The sequence below is a fragment of the Nerophis ophidion genome, linkage group LG09, assembly GCF_033978795.1.
Source record: "Nerophis ophidion isolate RoL-2023_Sa linkage group LG09, RoL_Noph_v1.0, whole genome shotgun sequence".
Lineage (NCBI taxonomy): Eukaryota > Metazoa > Chordata > Actinopteri > Syngnathiformes > Syngnathidae > Nerophis > Nerophis ophidion.
Window position 1 is genome coordinate 62,213,073 of NC_084619.1, and position 25,000 is coordinate 62,238,072.

At 38.6% G+C, this 25,000-nt stretch overlaps 1 protein-coding gene across 3 annotated transcripts in view; it reads right to left on the minus strand.

Annotated features, from left to right (window-relative positions):
• The window catches only part of slc30a6 (solute carrier family 30 member 6), a 129,787-nt gene that overhangs the window by 3,394 nt on the left and 101,393 nt on the right, over positions 1–25,000 (minus strand). For all 3 annotated transcript variants that reach the window (XM_061911500.1, XM_061911499.1, XM_061911497.1), the window contains 6 exons: positions 22,986–23,066; positions 17,700–17,735; positions 13,262–13,356; positions 7,423–7,471; positions 3,577–3,696; positions 3,370–3,472 (listed from right to left, as the gene is read on the minus strand). In XM_061911500.1, coding sequence (XP_061767484.1) covers positions 3,370–3,472; positions 3,577–3,696; positions 7,423–7,471; positions 13,262–13,356; positions 17,700–17,735; positions 22,986–23,066 — 484 coding nt within the window. The remainder of the gene's footprint in view (positions 1–3,369; positions 3,473–3,576; positions 3,697–7,422; positions 7,472–13,261; positions 13,357–17,699; positions 17,736–22,985; positions 23,067–25,000) is intronic.

Below are 25,000 nucleotides of genomic sequence, written 5' to 3' on the forward strand. Positions count from 1 at the left end.
GTAGGCAGGTATATAAGTAAATATGTCACCAAGTAGGCAGGTATATGAGTAAATATGTCACCAAGTAGGCAGGTATATGAGTAAATATGTCACCAAGTAGGCAGGTATATAAGTAAATATGTCACCAAGTAGGCAGGTATATAAGTAAATATGTCACTACATAGGCAGGTATATAAGTAAATATGTCACCAAGTAGGCAGGTATATAAGTAAATATGTCACCAAGTAGGCAGGTATATAAGTAAATATGTCACCAAGTAGGCAGGTATATAAGTAAATATGTCACCAAGTAGGCAGGTATATAAGTAAATATGTCACCAAGTAGGCAGGTATATAAGTAAATATGTCACTACATAGGCAGGTATATAAGTAAATATGTCACTACATAGGCAGGTATATAAGTAAATATGTCACTACATAGGCAGGTATATAAGTAAATATGTCACTGCATAGGCAGGTATATAAGTAAATATGTCACCAAGTAGGCAGGTATAAGTAAATATGTCACCAAGTAGGCAGGTATATAAGTAAATATGTCACCAAGTAGGCAGGTATATAAGTAAATATGTCACCAAGTAGGCAGGTACATACGTAAATGTCACCAAGTAGGCAGGTATATAAGTAAATATGTCACCAAGTAGGCAGGTATAAGTAAATATGTCACCAAGTAGGCAGGTATATAAGTAAATATGTCACCAAGTAGGCAGGTATATACGTAAATATGTCACCAAGTAGGCAGGTATATAAGTAAATATGTCACCAAGTAGGCAGGTATATAAGTAAATATGTCACCAAGTAGGCAGGTATATAAGTAAATATGTCACCAAGTAGGCAGGTATATAAGTAAATATGTCACCAAGTAGGCAGGTATATAAGTAAATATGTCACTACATAGGCAGGTATATAAGTAAATATGTCACTACATAGGCAGGTATATAAGTAAATATGTCACTACATAGGCAGGTATATACAGTCGTGGTCAAAAGTTTATGTACACTTTTAAAGAACATCATGTCATGGCTGTCTTGAGTTTCCAATCATTTCTACAACTCGTATTTTATTGTGATGGAGTGATTGCAGCACATACTTGTTGGTCACAAAAAAACATTCATGAAGTTTGACTCTTTTATAAATTTATTATGGCTCTACTGAAAATGTCAGCAAATCTGCTGGGTCAAAAGTATACGTACAGCAATGTTAATTTTTGGCAAGTTTCACTGCAATAAGGCGCTTTAGGTAGCCATCCACAAGCTTCTTCTTGAATTGTTGACCCCTCCTCTTGACAAAATTGGTGCAGTTCAGCTAAATTGAACAATGGACTTGTTTCTTCAGCATTGTCCACATGTTAAGGTCCGGACTTTGGGAAGGCCATTCTAAAACCTTCATTCTAGTATGATTCAGCCATTCCTTTACCACTTTTGACGTGTGTTTGGGTCATGGAACACCCAACTGCGCCCAAGACCCTACTTCCAGGCTGAGGACTTCAGGTTGTCCTGAAGAATTTGGAGGTAATCCTCCTTTTTCATTGTTCCATCGGCAGCAAAACAGGCCCACCACCATTCTTGACGGTAGGAATGGTGTTCCTGGGATCAAAAGCCTCACCTTTTCTCATCCAAACATTTTGCTGGGTATTGTGGCCAAACAGCTCCATTTATCTTTGTCAATGAGATCAGCAGTAAAGCTTTAAGGTGTTGCTTTTGGAGCAAAGGTTTCCTTCCTGCATAGTAGCCTCTCAGTCCATGGCGATGCAAAACGTGCTTGACTGTATTCCAGCAGTTTCCAAATTAATCGCAGACCTGCTTTTTGGTGGTTCTCGGTTGACTCTTGATCATCCTGACCAATTTTCTCTCAGCAGCAGGTGACAGATTGCGTTTTCTTCCTGATCGTGGCAGTGACAAAACTGTGCCATGCACTTTATACTTACGAACAATTGTCTTGCACAATTGCTCTTGGGGCCTTAAGCTGCTTTGAAATGGCTTCAAAGTCACTTTTATGTCTTGTTCAAGTCAATGATTCGTTTTTTTCAGATCTGTGCTGAGTTCCTTTGACTTTCCCATTGTCGTGTTTGTAACAGAGTCTAATGATGGCGTCACATGAGCCCTATTTAGATGGACCATTCAGCATTAATGGTGCCTTCACAGATGTGTAAGTTACACATGCCTTGGGCACTAATACACCCCCATACCATCACAGATGCTGGCTTTTCAACTTCACGCCTATAACAATCCGGATGGTTGTTTTCCTCTTTGTTCCGGAGGACACCACGTCCACAGTTTCCAAATATAATTTGAAATGAGGACTCGTCAGACCATACAACACCTTTCCACTTTGCATCAGTCCATCTTAGATGAGCTCGGGCCCAGCCAAGCCGGCGGCGTTCCTTGGTGTTGTTGATAAATGGGTTTTGCTTTGCATAACTTGCACTTACAGATGTAGCGACCAACTGTAGTTACTGACAGTGGTTTTATGAAGTGTTCCTGAGCCCATGTGGTGATGTCCTTTAAACACTGATGTCTGTTTTTGATGCAGTACCGCCTGAGGGATCAACGGTCCGTGATATCATCGCTTACGTGCGGTGATTTCTCCAGATTCTCTGAACCTTTTGATGATTTTATGGGCCGTAGATGGTGAAATCCCTAAATTCCTTGCAATAGCTCGTTGAGAAATGTTCTAAAACTGTTCGACAATTTGCTTACAAAGTGGTGACCCTCACCCCATCCTTGTTTGTGAATTACTCAGCATTTCATGGAAGGTTCTTTAATACCCAATCATGGCACCCAACTGTTCCCAATTAGCCTGCACACCTATGGGATGTTCCAAATGAGTGTTTGATGGGAATTTCTCAACTTTATCAGTATTCATTGCCACCTTTCCCAACTTCTTTGTCACGTGTTGCTGGCATCAAATTCTAAAGTTAATGATTATTTGCAAAAAAAAAAATGTTTATCAGTATGAACACCAAACATGTTGTCTTTGTAGCATATTCAACTGAATATGGGTTGAAAATGATTTGCAAATCATTGTATTCTGTTTATATTTACATCTAACACAGTTTTCCAACTCATATGTACATCGCCGAAATTGATAATGTATGTTGCTGTATGTATACTTCTGCTCACATTTTCAGTGGACCCAAAATAAATTAGTAAAAGAACCAGATTTCATGAATATTTTTGGTGACAAACAAGTCACTCCAATCACAAAAAAATAAAGAGTTGTAATTTTTGGAAACTCAAGACAGCCATGACATTATGTCCTTCACAAGTTTATGTACACTCTTGACCACGACTGTATAACTTAATAAGCAGGGAGGTAAGTAAATGACTAAGTTAATGGATGAGTACAACAAGTGTGCATAAAGGTGTGTTACCTGCAGCAGCACCTTTCCGCTGTAGACGCTCATGGGATACATGGTGCCAAAGGTCATTAGGGCGATGGCGACCGCTGAGGCCGTGTCCACCGCGTTGTAGTTACTACACACAACACACACACACACACACTCGTCAACCTTCTGCCATCAAACGTGCAGCGTTTCCATGGCGACACAAAAGCAGAGCGGCCAGGTTGGATGCCTCACTTGATCTCGATGAGCATGTAGGTGACGCAGAGCGACAGCGCCCCCGCCAGGTTGATGAGGACAAAGGGATTCATGCGCGGCAGCAGCACGCTGCTGAGACCTGGAATGATGCCGCACAGACTGCGCACACACACACACACACACACACAAAGGGTCATTATACACATACTTTGCTTTCATTGGACGTGTCTTGTATTGACAAAACTAATCGACAGTCGGTCAGAAGCCTGAAGAAAGTCATTCGTGGAAAAGAGACAAACACAATGCATATAATCATGTGCTGACTATCAATAATTATATTAGCTTATCATAAATAAGTGCACAAAGATACCATGTCAGTATTACATCCTGATATGTCATAGTAAACACACTTTTATGTAACCCAGCCACACACTGGGGAGGGGGGGTCAGACATTCGGACACACACACACACACGTGCAGACATTGCTTGTTAGTGAGCTGCTACTTAATGACCTTCACCTCACACCAGTCCCATTATGATAACCTTTTGACCTCTTGAGTCCCTGCAGCGCAATGACAATACACACACACACACACACATATACATACATACACGCACACACGGAGTAAAAAGTAGGCTGGAGTGTCCTGTAGACTTGGCGTCTCAGCCAATCACAGCTCACTTGTGCCGCGCCAACTGGATTGCTCACCCTGTGTGTGTGTGTGTGTGTGTGTGTGTGTGTGTGTGTGTGTGTGTGTGTGTGTGTGTGTGTGTGTGTGTATGTATCATAGTGCACCCACGGGGGCTTACACAGCGCGAGGTAACATTACGACCTGAGCATTAGGGTCGCAACATGAGAAAGGACACGATGAAGAATGTGTTGAGGGAGAAAACAATGTGGATATTGTCAGCCAATCAGGATCATTGCTGTCGCTGACGTGTTTACTAATAAACATGGCATTCATAAACATGTCATTACTAAACAAGTCACTCATGAACATGTCATTACTAAACATTTAATTCATGAACATGTCATTCATCAACAAGTCATTACTAAACATGTCATTCATCAACAAGTCATTACTGAACATGTCATTCATGATCATGTCATTACTAAACAGGTGATTTAGAAATGTGTCATTCATGAACATGTCTCTCATCAAAGAACTACTGAAACCCACTACTACCGACCACGCAGTCTGATAGTTTATATATCAATGATGAAATATTAACATTGCAACACATGTCAATACGGCCTTTTTAGTTTACTAAATTGCAATTTTTAATTTCCCGCAAAGTGTCGTGTTGAAAATGTCGCGGTATGATGACTCGTATGATGACGCGTGCGTTTGACGTCTCGGGTTGTAGCGGACATTATTTTCCAGCCCGATCCAAGCTATAAGAAGTCTGCTATAATCGCATAATTACACAGTATTCTGGACATCTGTGTTGCTGAATATTTTGCAATTTGTTCAATTAATAATGGAGAAGTCAAAGCAGAAAGATGGAGGTGGGAAGCTTTTAGCCTTTAGCCACACAAACACAGCCGGTGTTTCCTTATTTAAAATTCCCAGAGGTGAAGCTTTACTATGGATCAGAGCGGTCAAGCGAACATGGATCCCGACTACATGTCAACCGGCAGTTTTCGGTGAGAAAATTGTGGAAATAAGTCGCCTCTTACCGGAGATCAGCGGAGCCAGCGTCCTCCTGCTGCCGCGACTTTTCTCAGAGACCCTGGCATCAACACACTCGTGGACACACCCCTCCGACTTTAAGGTACTATTTAACTCACTAAAACACTATCAACACAATAAGCAGATAGGGGATTTACCAGAATTATCCTGGTAAATGTGTCTGAAAACATCTAAATCGCTCACTGCCCTCGCCTTTTTTTTCTTTTTCTAGGCCTTCACTCTAAATTTCCTCATCCACGAATCTTTCATCCTCGCTCAAATTAATGGGGAAATTGTCGCTTTCTCGGTCCGAATAGCTCTAGCTGCTGCTGGCTATGATTGTAAACAATGTGAGGATGTGAGGAGCCCTACAACCAGTGACGTCACGCGCACATCGTCTGCTACTTCCGGTAAAGGCAAGGCTTTTTTATTAGCGACCTAAAGTTGCAAACTTTATCGTCGATGTTCTCTACTAAATCCCTTCAGCAGAAATATGGCAATATCGCAAAATGATCAAGTATGACAAATAGAATGGACCTGCTATCCCTGTTTGAATAAGAAAATCTCATTTCAGTAGGCCTTTAACATGTCATTACTAAACATTCATGAACAAGTCATTAATAAACATGTAATTCATGATCATGTCATTACTAAACAGGTCATTCATAAACGTGTCATTCATAAACATGTCATTACTAAACATATCACTAGTGAAAATGTCATTACTAAACATGTCACACATGAACATTTAATTACTAAACATGTCACTCGAGAACATGTCATTAAAAAATGTCACTCCCGACTTTGTTATTTATAAACATATCATTACTAAACATGTCACTCAGGAACAAGTAATTACTAAACATATCATTACTAAACATGTCATTCATGAACATGTCATTAATAAATGTCACTCATGAACTTATTATTCATAAACATATCATTACTAAACATGCCACTCATGAACAAGTCATTACTAAACATGTCATTCATAAACATGTCATTCATGAACATGTCATTAATAAATGTCACTAATGAACTTGTTATTCATAAACATATTACTAAACATGTCATTCATGAACAAGTAATTACTAAACATATCATTAATAAACATGTCATTCATGAACATGTCATTAATAAATGTCACTCATGAACTTATTCATAAACATATAATTACTAAACATGTCACTCATGAACAAGTCATTACTAAACATGTCACTCATGAACATGTCATTAATGTCACTCATGAACTTGTTATTCGTAAACATATTACTAAACATGTCACTCATGAACAAGTAATTACTAAACATATCATTACTAAACATGTCATTCATGAACATGTCATTAATAAATGTCACTCATGAACATGTTATTCGTAAACATATCATTACTACACATGTCACTCATGAACAAGTCATTACTAAACATGTCATTCATAAACATGTCACTCATGAACATCCATCCATCCATTTCCTACCGCTTGTCCCGTTCAGGGTGGCGGGGGGTGCTGGAGCCTATCTCAGGTGCATCCGGACGGAAGGCCGTGTACACCCTGGACAAGTTGCCACCTCATCATAACATGTCATTCATAAACATGTCATTACTAAACATGTCCTTAATGAATATGTCATTACTAAACATGTTAATGAATGTCCTTAAATGACACATTCAGTTGCGAAACGTTTACTAATCACACGCTCAGTGAGGACATGTTCACTAGTGACATGTTCACTACTCACATTCAGTGCTGACATGTTCATTAATAACATGCCCACTAGTCACATGTTCACTAATGACATGCTCACTAGTGACATGTAATGACATATTCACTAAAGACATTCACGACTGACAAGTTCATTAATGACATGTTAACTAATGACATTCACTGCTGACGTGTTGACTAGTGAAATGCTGACTAGTGACATGTTGAATAGTGACATGTTGACTAAGTGACATGTTGAATAGTGACATGTTGACTAAGTGACATGTTGACTAGTGACATGTTGAGCAGAGACAATCTGTCCACTGTGTGATGACAATAGAGACCTCCCAGGTATCATGTGTGTTGAACTTTGCCCTTTGAACTCAAGTGATGGAGGACAGTCGTTTAAGGAAAGATGATCCTCCACAGTGAAGTTAGTTAATAAGTTAGTTAGTGATTTAATCATATTAGTGCAGGGGAAGACTTGCTGCTGATGATGAGATATTTACCTTCTGCTCATATCTGCTACGTGTTCCTGAAGCCAGCTGCTGCTGGCCGCTGTAAAACACACAAAACATTTCCAATGATGACGCTGATGGTGTGTGTGAATTACTGTGAAGTCAAGTAAATTCTATTTATGTAGCACTTTTCTCTAGAGCAGGGGTCACCAATGGGGTGCCCGTAAGGACCAGATGAGTCGCCCGCTGGCCCGTTCTAAAAATAGCTCAAATAGCAGCACTTACCAGTGAGCTGCCTCTATTTTTTGACTTTTATTTATTTACTAGCAAGCTGTTCTCGCTTTTCTCGACATTTTTAATTCTAAGAGAGACAAAACTCAAATAGAATTTGAAAATCCAAGAAAATATTTTAAAGACTCTGTCTTCACTTTTTTAAATAAATACATTAATTTTTTTACTTTGCTTCTTATAACTTTCAGAAAGACAAGTTTAGAGAAAAAATACAACCTTAAACATGATTTTAGGATTTTTAAACACATATCCCTTTTTACCTTTTAAATTTCTTCCTCTTTTTTCCTGACAATTTAAATCAATGTTCAAGTATTTATTTATTTTTTTATTGTAAAGAATTATAAATACATTTCAATTTAATTCTTCATTTTAGCTTCTGTTTTTTTCGACGAAGAATATTTGTCAAATATTTCTTCAAACTTTTTATGATTAAAATTCAAAAAAATCATTCTGGCAAATCTAGAAAATCTGTAGAATCAAATTTGAATCTTATTTCAAAGTCTTTTGAATTTCTTTTAAAAAGTTTGTTCTGGAAAATCTAGAAGAAATGATTTGTCTTTGTTAAAAATATAGCTTGGTCCAATTTGTTATATATCATACAGATTGGATTTTAACCTATTTGACATGTCATCAAAATTCTAAAAATTAATCTTAATCAGGAAAAATTACTAATGATGTTCCATAAATAATTTTTTTAATTTTCTCTTAATTTTTTTCGGTTGAATTTTGAATTTTAAAGAGTCGAAATTGAAGATAAACTATGTTTCAAAATTTGATTCAAATTTTTTTCGTGTTTTCTCCTCTTTTAAACCGTTCAATTAAGTGTTTTTTTCATCATTTATTCTCTACAGAAAACCTTCCGTAAAAGGAAAAAAAATGTCGGACGGAATGACAGACAGAAATACCATTTTTTTTTTTATATATATATAGATTTATTTATTAAAGGTAAATTGAGCACATTTCTGGCAATTTATTTAAGTGTGTATAAAACTGGTTGGTAGCCCTTCGCATTAATCAGTACCCAAGAAGTAGCTCTTGGCTTCAAAAAGGTTGGTGACCCCTGCTCTAGAGACTCAAAGCGCTTTACATAGTGAAACCCAATATCTAAATTACATTTAAACCAGTGTGAGTGGCACTGGGAGCAGGTGGGTAAAAGTGTCTTGCCCAAGGAAAATAACGGCAGTGACGAGGATGGCGGACGCGGGGATCGAACCTGGAACACTCAAATTGCTGGCCAGGCCACTCTATAAGCCGAGCGTTCACAACACTGAAACGATGCGTTATTATGCGTGCTGTGGCGCCATCTTTTGGACACGCTCACTGCAGGGAGAACGTCGACAACATTTTCTTCTGTTTAGTGCTTTCAGTTGAAAGAAGCGCCGCTGGCTGTCCATAGCGTTCCTACTCGTAGGGATTCTTCCTCCATCACTCCAGACAACCTTTGTACGTTTTACAATATAACTAAAACACTTCCTACTTACTAAAGCGTCCCATGTGTGACGTCCGTAGGAGCGTTTTCATGCACATTTGTACGTGCTATCGTAATGTAATCAAGATAGCCTCGTTAGCATTAGCTAACATGCTAACACGTTTAGGAGTGTCTGTAGTATTATTCACTTACAATGGTATTCTTTTTGTATTGTTTCAGTTTCACAAATTCCTCAGTAAATTCACCGAAACGTCACCGTGGAGTTATTGAGTCTGTTCAGCTAAGTGGAGAGCTAGCTTGCACAGCTAGTGGCTCCATGACGATGACTTCTGTTTTGTTTGAATGGCTGTTTTACTGCCGTGTTCGGAAACAATTAAGTTATGTAAATATAGATGTCCGATAATGGCTTTTTTGCCGATATCCGATATTGTCCAACTCTTAATTACCAATACCGATATATACAGTCGTGGAATGAACACATTAATGTGCCTAATTTTGTTGTGTTGCCCCGCTGGATGCATTAAACAATGTAACAAGGTTTTCCAAAATAAATCAACTCCATCTATCCATTTTCCAACGCTTATTCCCTTTGGGGTCGTGGGGGGTGCTGGAGCCTATCTCAGCTACAATCGGGCGGAAGGCGGGGTAGACCCTGGACAAGTCGCCACATCATCGCAGGGCCAACACAGATAGACAGACAAAATAAAGTAAAATAATAATGAACATATTTTAACTAAACAAAGCGAATAAAACACAGCGTCACCACTTAAGTCATAATTTTTGCGCTTAATTCTAGCTCCAGACTTCTTTTGTTGGCTTGGTATTGTCATTACTGCCCTGAGTGGTGGAAAAGTGTATTAGAATCGAGCGCCGCTACGGCTTGGGCAGACCACACTCAAATTATGGAAAAAAATGCCAACATGGCACTGCCATATTATATTGCACTGCCATATATTATTGAAGTCACAAAGTGCATTTTTTTTTTTTAAAACATGCCTCAAAACAGCAGCTCGGAATTTGGGACATGCTCTCCCTGAGAGAGCATGAGGAGGTTGAGGTGGGCGAGGTTGAGGTGGGTGTATATTGTTGCGTCCCGGAAGAGTTAGTGCTTTAAGGGATTCTGGGTATTTATTCTGTTGTGTTACGCTGCAGATGTTCTCCCGAAATGTGTTTGTCATTCCTGTTTGGTGTGGGTTCACAGTGTGGCGCATATTTGCAACATTGTTAAAGTTGTTTACACGGCCACCCTCAGTGTTACCTGTATGGCTGTTGACCAAGTATGCATGGCATTCACTTGTGTTTGTGAAAAGCCGTATCACATTTTGTGATTGGGCCGGCACGCAAAGGCAGTGCCTTTAAGGTTTATTGGCGCTCTGTACTTCTTCCTACGTCCGAGTACACAGCGGCGTTTTGAAAAGTCATACATTTTATTTTTTGAAACCGATACCGATAATTCCGACACTGATAGCGATAATTTCCGATATTACATTTTCAAGTATTTATCAGCCGATAATATCGGCAGTCTGATATTATCGGACATCTCTATATGTAACATTTATTAAATATGTATGTGTAAATAACTAATTTTACAACATAAATATCTGCGACTGATAGTCCGGTGCGGGTAATATATGGAAATATTTTCTTCTTCTACTGGTGCAATCTATAGTCCGAAAAATACAGTCATCCCTCAAATAAAAGTTAGCAGACAGGAGTGAAAAGATCAGCCAGCGCGCTTTTAAAAAATCATTAGTGGTGCACGGGAGGCTGCGCCGCCGCTCCTTTAATCTTTGACGACGCTCGGAGCCCTGCAGGCTCAGCGTCAGGTCACGCTGCCATCACGTCCCATCCTGCTCACTGTGTGTGTGTGTGTGTGTGTGTGTGTGTGTGTGTGTGTGTGTGTGTGTGTGAGTCCTCGCTCTGTTTGTTTTGCTGCTGTGAGTAAGCACAAACAAACATTTTAATGGACTGACTTATTTATGATGTGTGTGAACGAGGAGGGCGACCATCGGCGTGTGTTGGCACATCCCTCTGCTCGGCCCCCCCCACGCCACAAACCACTACAACCCCAGCCCCCGACCCCCACCGGCGACCGCCGCCCCCCGGCACAAAACATCTCCACTGTCTGGAACATTGTTGCATAACACACTTTTAGTCTCGCTCCATCAGAGAGCGAGAGAGAGAGAGAGAGTGTGTGTATGTGTGTGTGCAATGAGTGAGAGATAATGTGTATTTCAGCAAAATGCACGTGTGTGTGTGTTTGTGTAGTTTCATGCCCCTCCCATCCAAAAATGTCAGATGTTAAGTGATGTTGAGACTGCTCACAACGCAGTAGACAGCTGAGACACACGCACGCACGCACGCACACACGCTGACCTCATTAATTGGTACAGTGAGGAGAGATGTGGATCAGAGGAAGACTGGAAGGTGAAGGAAAGGTAAGAGGAAGGAGGAGAAGGACACATTGCTTCAATCAAGATGATGGTCTTCAATGGAGGCACTAAAGGAAGGAAAGAGGGACTGAGGGACTAAGGAGAAGGAGAGAAGGTAGTAGGAAAGGAGCCAAATCACTTCTTCAAGTATCAGTGGAGTGTAAAAAGAAGTTGACTTTATATCTTGATTGTGTCCATTAAACCAAATTAATTGTAGTTACAATCCACAAAGTATGTGAAATTACCGTCTAAACATCACAAAATGCCATTTTGAATATTCCGCTCTGCACACCTTCGGTAATTAACGTAGATTCAACGTCACTGTAGGAACACTTCTGCGCACTGACCGTATTATTAGGGCAGTCATACTGGAAATACGCAACCATTGTAAAGAGATGTGCTGTTTAGCATTCACAATCCTTATGTAAGACAAGAACACGTATGCTTTTATTTTGTTCTGCATTCTAAATGGTAAATGAAATATCAAACAATTGAGTCAACAGATGGAGGATCCTCTCATTATACTCCCTAAAATGCGCCAAGAATACCCCATTTACATGTCGTGACCTGAAAATGAGTGATATTGTTATTATAAGTGCTAACGCAGATGGGCTATTTTAGAGGTGCATTGACAAGAGTGGACTAATGCTAGCTTACGTTTCTATTGTTGACACACTATAAGGCAGTGGTTGCTTCTCCTTGGTCTCAAACTTGCTAAAAGTAAATTCTGAATTATAAGTATCCCACCTGCTAGTAGACAAAGTTGTCCACTTTCACATGAGATGGTCAAAAAGACGCTAGTCGCAGCAACTCTTTTTAACACTTTGTGAGAATTGCGATTGAATCTTCATTTAAATGGATTTATGTGAGCACCCAAGCGAGAGTGGAAATATCACAGTGAGTGTTTGTTTTACTATGGTTAGTTTGTATGATTAGCACCTGGCAATGATGCTAATGCAATAGCGTCACATTAAACCTACACTCAGCTTTTAAAACTTATTGCTCATCCTCCTTGTATTCGGGCTCAAAAATATAAGGTTCTGGATCATACATTTTCCCAAAGTAATCGTTGTTGGCGCTGACCAAGTGTGCTTCAATAGCATTATTGTTGATGGGGAAGGAATCGGTGGTTCCTCCTACGTCACTGGCATCCTCATTATCTGTAAAAATGGCTCAGGAATCTCAGTGAGATTGACACTATTTTGATCGTATTTATTTATTCACAACCTTTGTCAGTCCTTTGATGTCATAAATCAGAGAGATATGACAATACCTTCATTAGGGACGGCGTGGCGCAGTGGGATAGTGGCCGTGCGCAACCCGAGGGTCACTGGTTCAAATCCCACCTAGAACCAACCTCGTCACGTCCGTTGTGTCCTGAGCAAGACACTTCACCCTTGCTCCTGATGGGTGCTGGTTGGCGCCTTGCATGGCAGCTCCCTCCATCAGTGTGTGAATGTGTGTGTGAATGGGTAAATGTGGAAGTAGTGTCAAAGCGCTTTGAGTACCTTGAAGGTAGAAAAGCGCTATACAAGTACAACCCATTTATTGTTTTTTCCACTCTACTGGTACTTTAAAGAGGAGGGTCTAACCTTTGACCTTGGGGATTCCTGGGTGACGTGACAATTGACTATGATAATCCAATAGAACAAAAGTAAAATTGTTGTTCCACTCCTGAGAGAGTGAGGATTATCAAACACACGCACGCGCAAACACACACACACGCGTGTTGTGGTACCTTGGGACACGCAGGCGAAGGGTTTGTTGCGCACTGACATGAGAGTGAGCAGGTTGAAGAAGAGCGCCACAAACGTGCCCACCAGCAGGCGACCTCTGCAGACAAAACAACAACAACAAGATGACGTTTAGGCTCCTCCTCCATCAAATATCCTCTATTGAGGGGAACTTCCACTCAGTCAATCATTCCAACCCTCCTCACACCTAAAGTCTGCTTCTTAGTTCTCCTGAACGTCTGGAGGTGTTGAAATTGCCATGTAAAATCACTAACTAGTAGCATGTTTTTGCATATCCAACGTAAATTAGCATCCAGCTAGCGCATTTTGAAACGTGGAGCCTTACTTTTGCATGCTTTCTAGCAGGCACGCTTGCTTTGTCGGCATGGATAATGACAACATTACTTAGAGGCAGTCCGCTACATAGAATAGAATATAACAGAATAAAAAGTACTTTATTGATCCCTGGGGGGAATTCAGCACCACAGTTCGCTAACAATAGACAATATACACTTAGCTTTTCAGGTGGAAATAATTCCCATTCTTTCTAGATGTACAGCTTAAGTTGTTCAACAGTCCGGAGTCTCCGTTGTAGAATTTTAGGCTTCAAATGCGCCACACATTTTCAATGGGAGACAGGTCTGGACTACAGGCAGGCCAGACTATTACCCGCACTTTTTTACTATAAAAGGCACGCTGTTGTAACACGTGGCTATGCAGTGTCTTGCTGAAATAAGCAGGGGCGTCAATGAAAAAGATGTTGCTTGGAAGATCAAAACCTGTATGTACCTTTCAGGATTAATGGTGCCTCCACGGATGTGTAAGTTACCCATGCCTTGGGCACTAATACACCCCCGTACACAGCTGCTGGCTTTTCAACTTAGCGCCAATAACAATCCGGATAGTTATTTTCCTCTTTGTTCCGGAGGACACGATGTCAACAGTTTCCAAAAACAATCTGAAATGTGGACTAGTCAGACCACAGAACACTTTTACACTCTGCATAAGTCCAATCTTAGATGAGCTCGGGCCCAGCAAAGCCGGTGGCATTTCTGGGTGTTGTTGATAAATGGCTTTGGCTTTGCATTGTAGAGTTTTAACTTGCACTTACAGATGTAGCGACAAACTGTAGTTAGTGACACTGGTTTTCTGAGCCAATGTGGTGATATCCTTTACACACTGATGTCGCTTTTTGATGTAATACCGCCTGAGGGATCCAAGGTCATGGGCTAAGCCGCTTACGTGCAGTGATTTCTCCAGATTCTCTGAACCTTTTGATGATATTACGGAGCGTATACTGTATGGTGAAATCCCTAAATTCCTTGCATTAGCTGGTTGAGAAATGTTGTCCTTGCACAATTTGCTCACACATCTGTTCACAAACTGGTGACCTTCGCCCCATCCTTGTTTGTGAATGACTGAGTATTTCATGGAAGCTGCTTTTATACCCAATCATGGCACGCACCTGTTCCTGATTGGTCTGTCCACCTGTGGGATGTTCCTAATATTTTTTTAATGAGCATTCCTCAACTTTCTCAGTCTTTTTTACCACTTGTGCCAGCATTTTTTAAACATGTTGTAGGCATCAAATTCCGAATGAGCTAATATTTGCAAAAAATAAAGTTTTACATTCGAACGTTAAATTTATTGTCTTTGCAGTCTATTCAATTGAATATAGGTTGAAAAGGATTTGCAAATCATTGTATTCTGTTTTTATTTACCAAGGTGCCAACTTCACTGGTTTTGGGTTTTGTACTTGTTACTGCAGTATTATTCTACGTATTATCCTAGTTGTTATTACAATATTATCCTACTTGTTACTACAGTATTATCCAATGTTTTACTACAGTACTGTCCTAGTTGTTACCACAATATTATCCTACGTATTACTACAGTATTATCCTAGATGTTAAGACAGTATTATCCTATGTATTACTAAAGTATTATCCTACTTGTTACTACAGTATTATCCTATGTATTACTACAGTATTATCTTACGTATTACTACAGTATTATCCTACCAATCACTACAGTATTATCCTACCAATTACTACAGTATTATCCTACGTATTACTACAGTATTATCCTAGTTGTTACTACAGTATTATCCTACGTATTACTACAGTATTATCCTACGTATTACTACAGTATTATCCTAGTTGTTACTACAGTATTATCCTACCAATTACTACAGTATTATCCTACCTGTCACTACAGTATTATCCTATGTATTGCTACAGTATTATCCTAGTTGTTACTACAGTATTATCCTAGTTGTTACTACAGTATTATCCTACGTATTACTACAGTATTATCCTAGTTGTCACTACAGTATTATCCTACCAATTACTACAGTATTATCCTAGTTGTTACTACAGTATTATCCTACCAATTACTACAGTATTATCCTACCTGTCACTACAGTATTATCCTATGTATTGCTACAGTATTATCTTACGTACTACTACAGTATTATCCTAGTTGTTACTACAGTAATATCATACGTATTACTACAGTATTATCCTACCTATTACGACAGTATTATCCTACCTGTCACTACAGTATTATCCTATGTATTGCTACAGTATTATCTTACGTACTACTACAGTATTATCCTAGTTGTTACTACAGTATTATCCTAGTTGTTACTACAGTAATATCATACGTATTACTACAGTATTATCCTACCTATTACGACAGTATTATCGTAGTTGTTACTACAGTAATATCATACGTATTACTACAGTATTATCCTACGTATTACTATAGTATTATCCTACGTATTACGACAGTATTATCGTAGTTGTTACTACAGTATTAGCCTAGTTGTTACTACAGTATTATCCTATGTATTACTAGAGTATTATCGTAGTTGTTACTACAGTATTATCCTACCTGTTACTACAGTATTATCCTATGTATTGCTACAGTATTATCCTAGTTGTTACTACAGTATTATCCTAGTTGTTACTACAGTATTATCCTAGTTGTTACTACAGTAATATCATACGTATTACTACAGTATTATCCTACCTATTACGACAGTATTATCGTAGTTGTTACTACAGTATTATCCTACGTATTACTACAGTATTATCCTACGTATTACGACAGTATTATCGTAGTTGTTACTACAGTATTAGCCTAGTTGTTACTACAGTATTATCCTATGTATTACTACAGTATTATCCTACGTATTACGACAGTATTATCGTAGTTGTTACTACAGTATTAGCCTAGTTGTTACTACAGTATTATCCTACGTATTACTACAGTATTATCCTACGTATTACGACAGTATTATCGTAGTTGTTACTACAGTATTAGCCTAGTTGTTACTACAGTATTATCCTATGTATTACGACAGTATTATCCTACCAATTACTAATGTATTATCCTACCTGTTACTGCAGTATTATCCTACTTGTTATGATAGTATTTTCCTACGTATTACTACAGCATTGTTGCAATAAACTCAGCTTAACACAGAATCAGTGGAACACCTGTCCTTGTCTACCTGCAACCTGTAGTAGCACACAATGATGTAGGAGGCTCCATCAAGTGCGAGAGTTTGACGCACGGGCAGGAAGTGGGGGTTCTTTCAAAATAAGATACCCGGGAGACAAATGGCTGTCATTGAAACCAATTTGGTGCAAACCTGTCAGCCTGCAGGGGCTGAGGACCACATTGTTTGTATCCTTCATGAGCGACTGTCACCACAAGTCTTGGTGTCGTGTAGCGAAGCCCCGACAAGGACGACTTTGCGCCGAGTGGTGTGTGTGTGTGCTGTGGAGAGCGGCTCGCTTGTCATTGTTAGGAGTGCGGTTTGCGGCTCTCCCCACAATAAAAGGGATTAGTGAGGGCTTTGGGCAGATCAAACCGGGCGAGCCTTAAACCTGTCTCCTGTGACGAGATTACACCCCCGCTGCCCGCCGCCCTCCCTGGGTGGACGCCATGAGAGACGGACAGGTGTCGGGCCGCGGACACGTACCTTCTCCCTCGCTGCTTGTCGCTAATCTCTTCTGATTGGTGTGTGTGTGTGTGTGTGTGTGTGTGTGTGTGTGTGTGTGTGTGTGTGTGTCCAGTCAGTGGCTCACTGTCGGGCGGCCCTTTGCCCCCCGCTGATTGTTTGGACCAATGTTTGGGCTCCTAAATGGATTGTCCCGCGTGATTAGTGGACCCAAGTGGGCAGTTTTATCAGTCGTCCTCACATACACAATTGTTACAACTCTTTAATCCTTCACTCTCTTTTAACTCCCTTTTTTTTTCCAGTTAAGTCTGCCGACTTAGCGTTTCTTTAACCTCGTCTGATGAGAACAACAAATAAACTTGTGTGATGTGGGATTGGTCGCATCCCTGGAGAGCTTTGCTTTTGTCAACAGCTGCCAGAGTGTGTGTGTGAGTGTGTGTCACAATGAAAGGGAGTGTGTCACTAATACTCACGTATGGACCTCAGGCTGCTCCATGAAGCGCTCCACGCTGAAACACACACACACACAAACGGTCAATGACGTATAGATTGTAGCAAGGCAACTTCAAATAGCAACACAACATTGCCCATTAAGATTGATTATTAGTAGTCAAGCAGGTCGATAAGCGATATTCATTTGCAGTAAAAGTTATTCAAAGGTGAATATTTTATGTCAGTAAACATCTGGAAAAGGTTTAAAGTTTTTTTTTAACATGTTTTTTTAGGAAAGGTGGGACCAGTAGTGACATAATTAGAGATGTCCGATAATGGGTTTTTGGCCGACATTCTGATATTGTCCAACTCTTAATTACCGATTTCGATATCAACCGATACCGATATATACAGTGGTGGAATGAACACACTATTATGCCTAATTTTGTTGCGATGCCCCGCTGGATGCATTAAACAATGTAACAAGTTTTTCCAAAATAAATCAACTCAACTTATGGAAAAAAATGCCAACATGGCACTGCCATATCTATTTTTTTTAACATGCCTCAAAACAGCAGCTTGGAATTTGGGACATGCTCTCCCTGAGAGAGCATTTATGGGCTGATAAATGCTTTAAAATGCAATATCGGAAATGATCCGTATCGGTTTCAAAAAGTACAATTTATCACTTTTTAAAACGCCGCTGTACTGAGTGGTACACGGACCTAGTAGGGAGAGGTACGGAGCGCCAATAATCCTTAAAGGCACTGACTACCTTTGCGTGCCGGCCCAATCACATAGTATCTACGGCTTTTCACACACACACACAAGTGAATGCAAGGCACACTCGGTCAATGCCCATACAGGTCACACTGAGGGTGGCCGTATCAACAACTTTAACACTGTTACAAATATGCGCCACACTGTGAACCCACACCAAACAAGAATGACAAACACATTTCGGGAGAACATCACCACCGTAGCACAACATAAACACAACAGAACAAATACCCAGAACCCTTTGCAGCACTAACTCTTCCGGGACGCTACAATATACACCTCCACTACCCCATACCCCCCCATACCTCAACCCCGCCCACCTTAACATCCTCATGCTCTCTCTTGGAGAGCATGTCCCAAATTCGGAGCTGCTGTTTTGAGGCATGTTGAAAAAAATAATGCACTTTGTGACTTCAATAATAAATATGGCATTTTTTTCCATAACTTGAGTTGATTTATTTTGGAAAACCTTGTTACATTGTTTAATGCATCCAGCGGGGCATCGCAACAAAATGAGGCATAATAATGTGTTAATTCCACAACTGTATATATCGGTATCGGTTGATAACGGAATCGGTAATTAAGAGTTGGACAATATCTGAATATCAGTAAAAAAAGCCATTATCGGACATCTCTAGTCAGAAGTGTTTATCTATTTTATGGAGGGATGTAAAGTAAAGACTTTGTATTGATAATCGATTCTGAATCAAATCGTTACCCCCAAGAACTGAATCGAATCGTGTGATGCCCACAGATTCACAGACCTAATATTTCATGTTTATATAGTGTATTGGTTGATATCGTTATGATATAAAAATAGGATACAATATTGATCAAAATACCAAATATCGGTGCCGATAATCGGTTGATCTTTTTCTCAAAAGTTCACTTTAAAGTTGCATGTTTCTTTTTGTTATTGTGTCAAACAAGTATGTGTGTGTGTGTGTGTGTGTGTGTTTGTGTGTGTGCGTGTGGGAGAGAAAGAATAGTGATTGAGACATGTTAGGTGAATATAAGGAGACAAGGTGAGAACCAACAGGAAATACACTAACACCAATGCACACTGACACCACATACACACACACTCACACGCACGCACGCACGTGAGCGCACACACACACACACACACACACACACACACACACACACACACACACACACACACACACACACACACACACACGCACACACACACACACACACACACACACACACACAGACTCATTGACGACACAAATGGCCACTCCATCTGCCCTTAAATGTTTTGGAGACAACTTGAGCGCGTAAAGCACAAAGAGTTTGTTTCCGGAAACTCAATCGGGGAAGAAGTTGGCAAGTGAAACCTAGCTAAAGTACTTTGTGTATATTGTACTGCAATAGAAAAATACTTTGTGATGTTGTCATTTAGTGTGCATTTCAATTAATATTCACATATTTGATATATTAATTCATGTTTGAATTGGTGTAATTGTGTTTTCAATATTTAATTATTTAAATGTTGAATGAATTTGTACAAGTAATAAGTGTAATATACTCTATGTACAAGTAGTAAGTATAATATACTGTATGTACAAGTAGTAAGTGTAATATACTGTATGTACAAGTAATAAGTATAATATACTGTATGTACAAGTAACAAGTGTAATATACTGTATGTACAAGTAATAAGTATAATATACTGTATGTACAAGTAACAAGTGCAATATACTGTATATACAGGTAATAAGTGTAATATACTGTATGTACAAGTAATACGTATAATATACTGTATGTACATATGCTTAATAGTATTAATAAAGTAGATGAATAATATACAGTACAGGCCAAAAGTTTGGACACGCTTTCTCTTTATTCAATGCACTTTCATGACCATTTACATTGTAGATTGCCACTGAAGGCATCAAAACTATGAATGAACACATGTGGGGTTATAACAAAAAAAGGTAAAGTAACTGAATACACGTTTTATATTGTAGTTTCTTCAAAATAGCCACCCTTTGCTCTGATTACTGCTTTGCACACTCTTGGCATTCTCTCGATGAGCTTCACACAGACCTGTAAAGTCAAAACCCTTTCAGGTGACTACTTCTTGAAGCTCATCGAGAGAATGAATGCCAAGAGTGTGCAAAGCAGAATTCAGAGCAAAGGGTGGCTATTGTTAAAAAACTAGAATATGAAACATGTTTTCAGTTATTTCACCTTTTTTTTGTTAAGTACATAACTACACATGTGTTCATTCATAGTGTTGATGCCTTCAATGACAATCTACAATATAAATAGTCAAGAAAATAAAGAAAACGCATTGAATGAGAAGGTGTGTCCAAACTTTTGGCCTGTACTGTCAATATATGCATATAGTGAATCTTGATATCGCTAGTGAACATTGCTGAACAACAGGAACATCTCCAGCAAATTAATGAGACATAATATCAACTTTACAGCATTAAAACAACTGCAGACATGAATTAAAATTTGTAGCAGGAAATCAACTGCAAACAAACTTATCCTTTTTTCCATTAGCGTCACGATCACAGCAGCACTCATGTCAATAAAATACATTACTTAGCCATGCACCAATATGTCCAATTAATGTTTAATTTGTGGACCCCTCAGATGTAAAGACATGATATGCCCCCAATCTTTTCTTCTCTAAATCCTTGTAAGTGTCAAGTGAAGTGACGTCGCAGGAACCTCTTGGTGATGGCTTAAATCTTTTTTTTTTTTTAATTACTGTTCTTAAGAGTGTATTAATCCACACCTTCCCATTTGAAATGTTTTCATGATGGCTTTTTTATATTTGCCTCTAAACCTTCCAAAATAGGCCTGAACCTGCACAGATTCAGGTAAATAAACAGCAGTCTCATGGAGCTTAGACCTGTAAGTGCCTCTAGGTCAGGGGTCACCAACCTTTTTGAAACCAAGAGCTACTTCTTGGGTACTGATTAATGCGATGGGCTACCAACCAGTTTGATACACACTTAAATAAATTGCCAGAAATAGCCAATTTGCTCAATTTACCTTTAATAAATAAATGTATATATATAAAAAAAATAGTATTTCTGTCTGTCATTCCGTCGTACATTTTTTTTCCTTTAACGGAGGTTTTTATGTAGAGAATAAATGATGAAAAAAACACTTAATTGAACTTTTTAAAAGAGGAGAAAACACGTAAAAAATGAAAATTCAATTTTGAAACATAGTTTATCTTCAATTTCGACTCTTTAAAATTCAAAATTCAACCGAAAAAAATTAAGAGAAAAGCTAGCTCATTCGAATCTTTTTGAAAAGTTAAAAAAATAATTTACGGAACATCATTAGTAATTTTTCCTGATTAAAATAAATTTTAGAATTTTGATTAAATGTTTTAAATAGGTTAAAATCCAATCTGCACTTTGTTAGAAAATATAACAAATTGGACCAAGCTATATTTCTAACAAAGACAAATCATTATTTCTTCTAGATTTTCCAGAACAAAAATTTTAAAAGAAATTCAAAAGACTTTGAAATAAGATTTAAATTTGATTCTACAAATTTTCTAGATTTGCCAGAAGAATTTTTATGAATTTTAATCATAATAAGTTTGAAGAAACATTTCACAAATATTTTTCGTCGAAAAACAGAAGCTAAAATGAAGAATTTAATTAAAATGTATTTATTATTCTTTACAATAAAAAAAAATGTACTTGAACATTGATTTAAATTGTCAGGAAAGAAGAGGAAGAAATTTAAAAGGTAAAAAGCTATATGTGTTTAAAAATCCTAAAATCATTTTTAAGGTTGTATTTTTTCTCTAAACTTGTCTTTCTGAAAGTTATAAGAAGCAAAGTAAAAAAGTAAATGAATTCATTTAAACAAATGAAGACCAAATCTTTAAAATATTTTCTTGGATTTTCAAATTCTATTTGAGTTTTGTCTCTCTTAGAGATAAAAATGTCGAGCAAAGCAAGACCAGCTTGCTAGTAAATAAGTAAAATAAAAAAAATAGAGGCAGCTCACTGGTAAATGCTGCTATTTGAGCTATTTTTAGAACAGGCCAGCGGGCGACTCATCTGGCCCTTAAGGGCTACCTGGTGCCCGCAGGCACCGCGTTGGTGACCCCTGCTCTAGGTCAAATGCTTGCATTCCTCCTATGATGACATTTTGACGTGGAGCACTTTATTTTGAAAAGTACCAAAATAAAAGGTGTGGGGACAAGCCTCATGCAATGGTGGACATTTGAAGGTGTATAGTCTGGAAGCTGTGGTTAAGTTGTAGTAAACACCGGCTTGTTGGAGTGAGGATGGGGTCCAATTGTTCTGTCGTGTGTGTGTGTGTTGGTGCACCCTGTGTGAGGGCAATAATGGAGGCAGACAGTTGGAGATATGTTTTGTTTTGTTGTGGAAATAGTCTTTGTTGCTGCCAGCCACGCTAAGAAATAATTGTAATTTTAATGAAGGAAGACAGAGTGACATGTGATGCTTTTCAACTTCAAACCATCTCTTCATGTGTGTGTGTGTGTGTGTGTGTGTGTGTGTGTGTGTGTGTGTGTGTAGACATACTGTACACACCTCTCCTTCAGGATGAACAAGGCTCCCAGCTGGATCAGAACAGTGGAGGCAAAAACGGCCAGAACCTCCAGTCTGTCAAACCTGGACAAAAGTGGGACACGCGGTCAAACGTGGGACCAGACTCCGCCCACTGAACTTCTGCTAGCGTTCTATGAACACACACACACACACACACATAGCTGGTAACTGTTGGCGACCCTGTGACCTCTCCCTCCATCTGCTGTCTCAGTTGAACCCGATAACCTGCTCGTGACGGAACTCAACTACCGCCATAGTCAGAACTAGTTGGTAACGGGACATCTTTGAAGCCTTTGACGCTTGAAAGGTGACGGACAGTAAGTGTGCACGCGGGTCACGCGTCTGCTTGGCAAACAAATACGGACGAGCTAGCGAGAGTGCCAAGGAGAGGCCGGAGCTTGAAAACCTTGTCCCGCGGTTCAAGTGTCCTGCTTGTGATCATGTAAACAAAGACACGTGATGCAAAAGCAGCGTGTTGCTAATGTTCAGAGAAGATTGACAAGAGCTACGAGATGTTTTACTACGGATAAAATCCATCTGGTCTTACTGTTCCACTTGTTCTGCATCCTGGCACAGTATTGACAAGAAACATTGCACACGAACATCTTTGATGTGTATAATCTTCTTCATTTTAAGAGAGTGTTATCATGCATTAAATACTATTAATATTTTTGTCTCCTTTTTATACATTGCTATTTTTGCAGAGGGGGTTTTTTGTGTATTTATTTCTAAACTGTGCAAATAAAACAAAAAGGCCCGGGCAATAAATTGATTTTATTGATAAATTTGAGTTTTTTGTTGCAGACAATTAAAACAATTTATAATTTACTATAAAATTATTTATTTCCCTAGCGGAGTTTCACACACCTAGCACAACATGGCTAATGCTAACGCAAACGAGACGTTTGTTCCAAAGAAAAGAAAAGTGTTGTGAGTGGTTTGGGTTTGCGGCAACGGGCGTGGAACAAGTGACTGCACGCTGCAAAGTTTCTTTAAAAAAAGGAAGCAGCACAACAAAACTTTTTTCCAGCGTGTGAAACCGAAGCAACCAGTTGAGTGTGGGAAATACAAGTCTTTAACGAGGCCAACAAGAACACAACAAACAAGCAAACTCCTGCTAAAAAGTTGTTTCCTGTGGTGGAATCATTTAGACTAGACTTCCTTTTTATTGTCAATCAAATTTGAACTTTACAGTACAGATAAGAACGAAATTACATTGCATTAGCTCATGGTTGCGCAGGATAAAAAATCAATAGGGTGCAGATATAAATAGATTACTGTACAAATAAATATATTCACACAAGGCGTCCAAAAAAAAAACAGTGTTTCGAATTAGTCGATTCTTATTTGTAACAATTCCTAAAAAAATGTAAATCGATTTAAAAAAAATAATATATATATATATATATATATATATATATATATATATATATATATATATATATATATATATATATATTACTTTCTCTTGTCATATTTGTATTTCACTTTATTAAATGTTTAGGAGGCATTTTAAACAAAACCATTTTTTTTTTGAAAGCAATATAGACATTTATCAGAGCTTTTTAATCTATTTACGGAGGAATGTAGTTAATCAAAAAAATGGCAAAAAAATGTTATTAAAAAAGTATTGATTATGAATCAAGAATTGTTTTTTCTGGAATCGTTTTTAAACTACACGCTTAATGCTACATTTTTATTTTCACAAATGTTTTATTCAAGACAGAAGAGTTCATTCTGTACTTTATCGACTTCAAATGTCGGAGTTATTTATTTGCATGCAACGGCATGCTGCATTTTTATTTACAATTCTTAAGTTTTGCCTGCCACCGGAAGCTCCACATTGAATACTTTATTTAGATTATAACAATGCATTTTAATCAACATTTGAGCAAGAACGCCACAATAAATATGACAGAATTATCGACCATAGCTACAGTTTCAGTTTTTTGACAATTATTTAAGTACAATTCATATCTGTTTGAAAAAGAACCCTC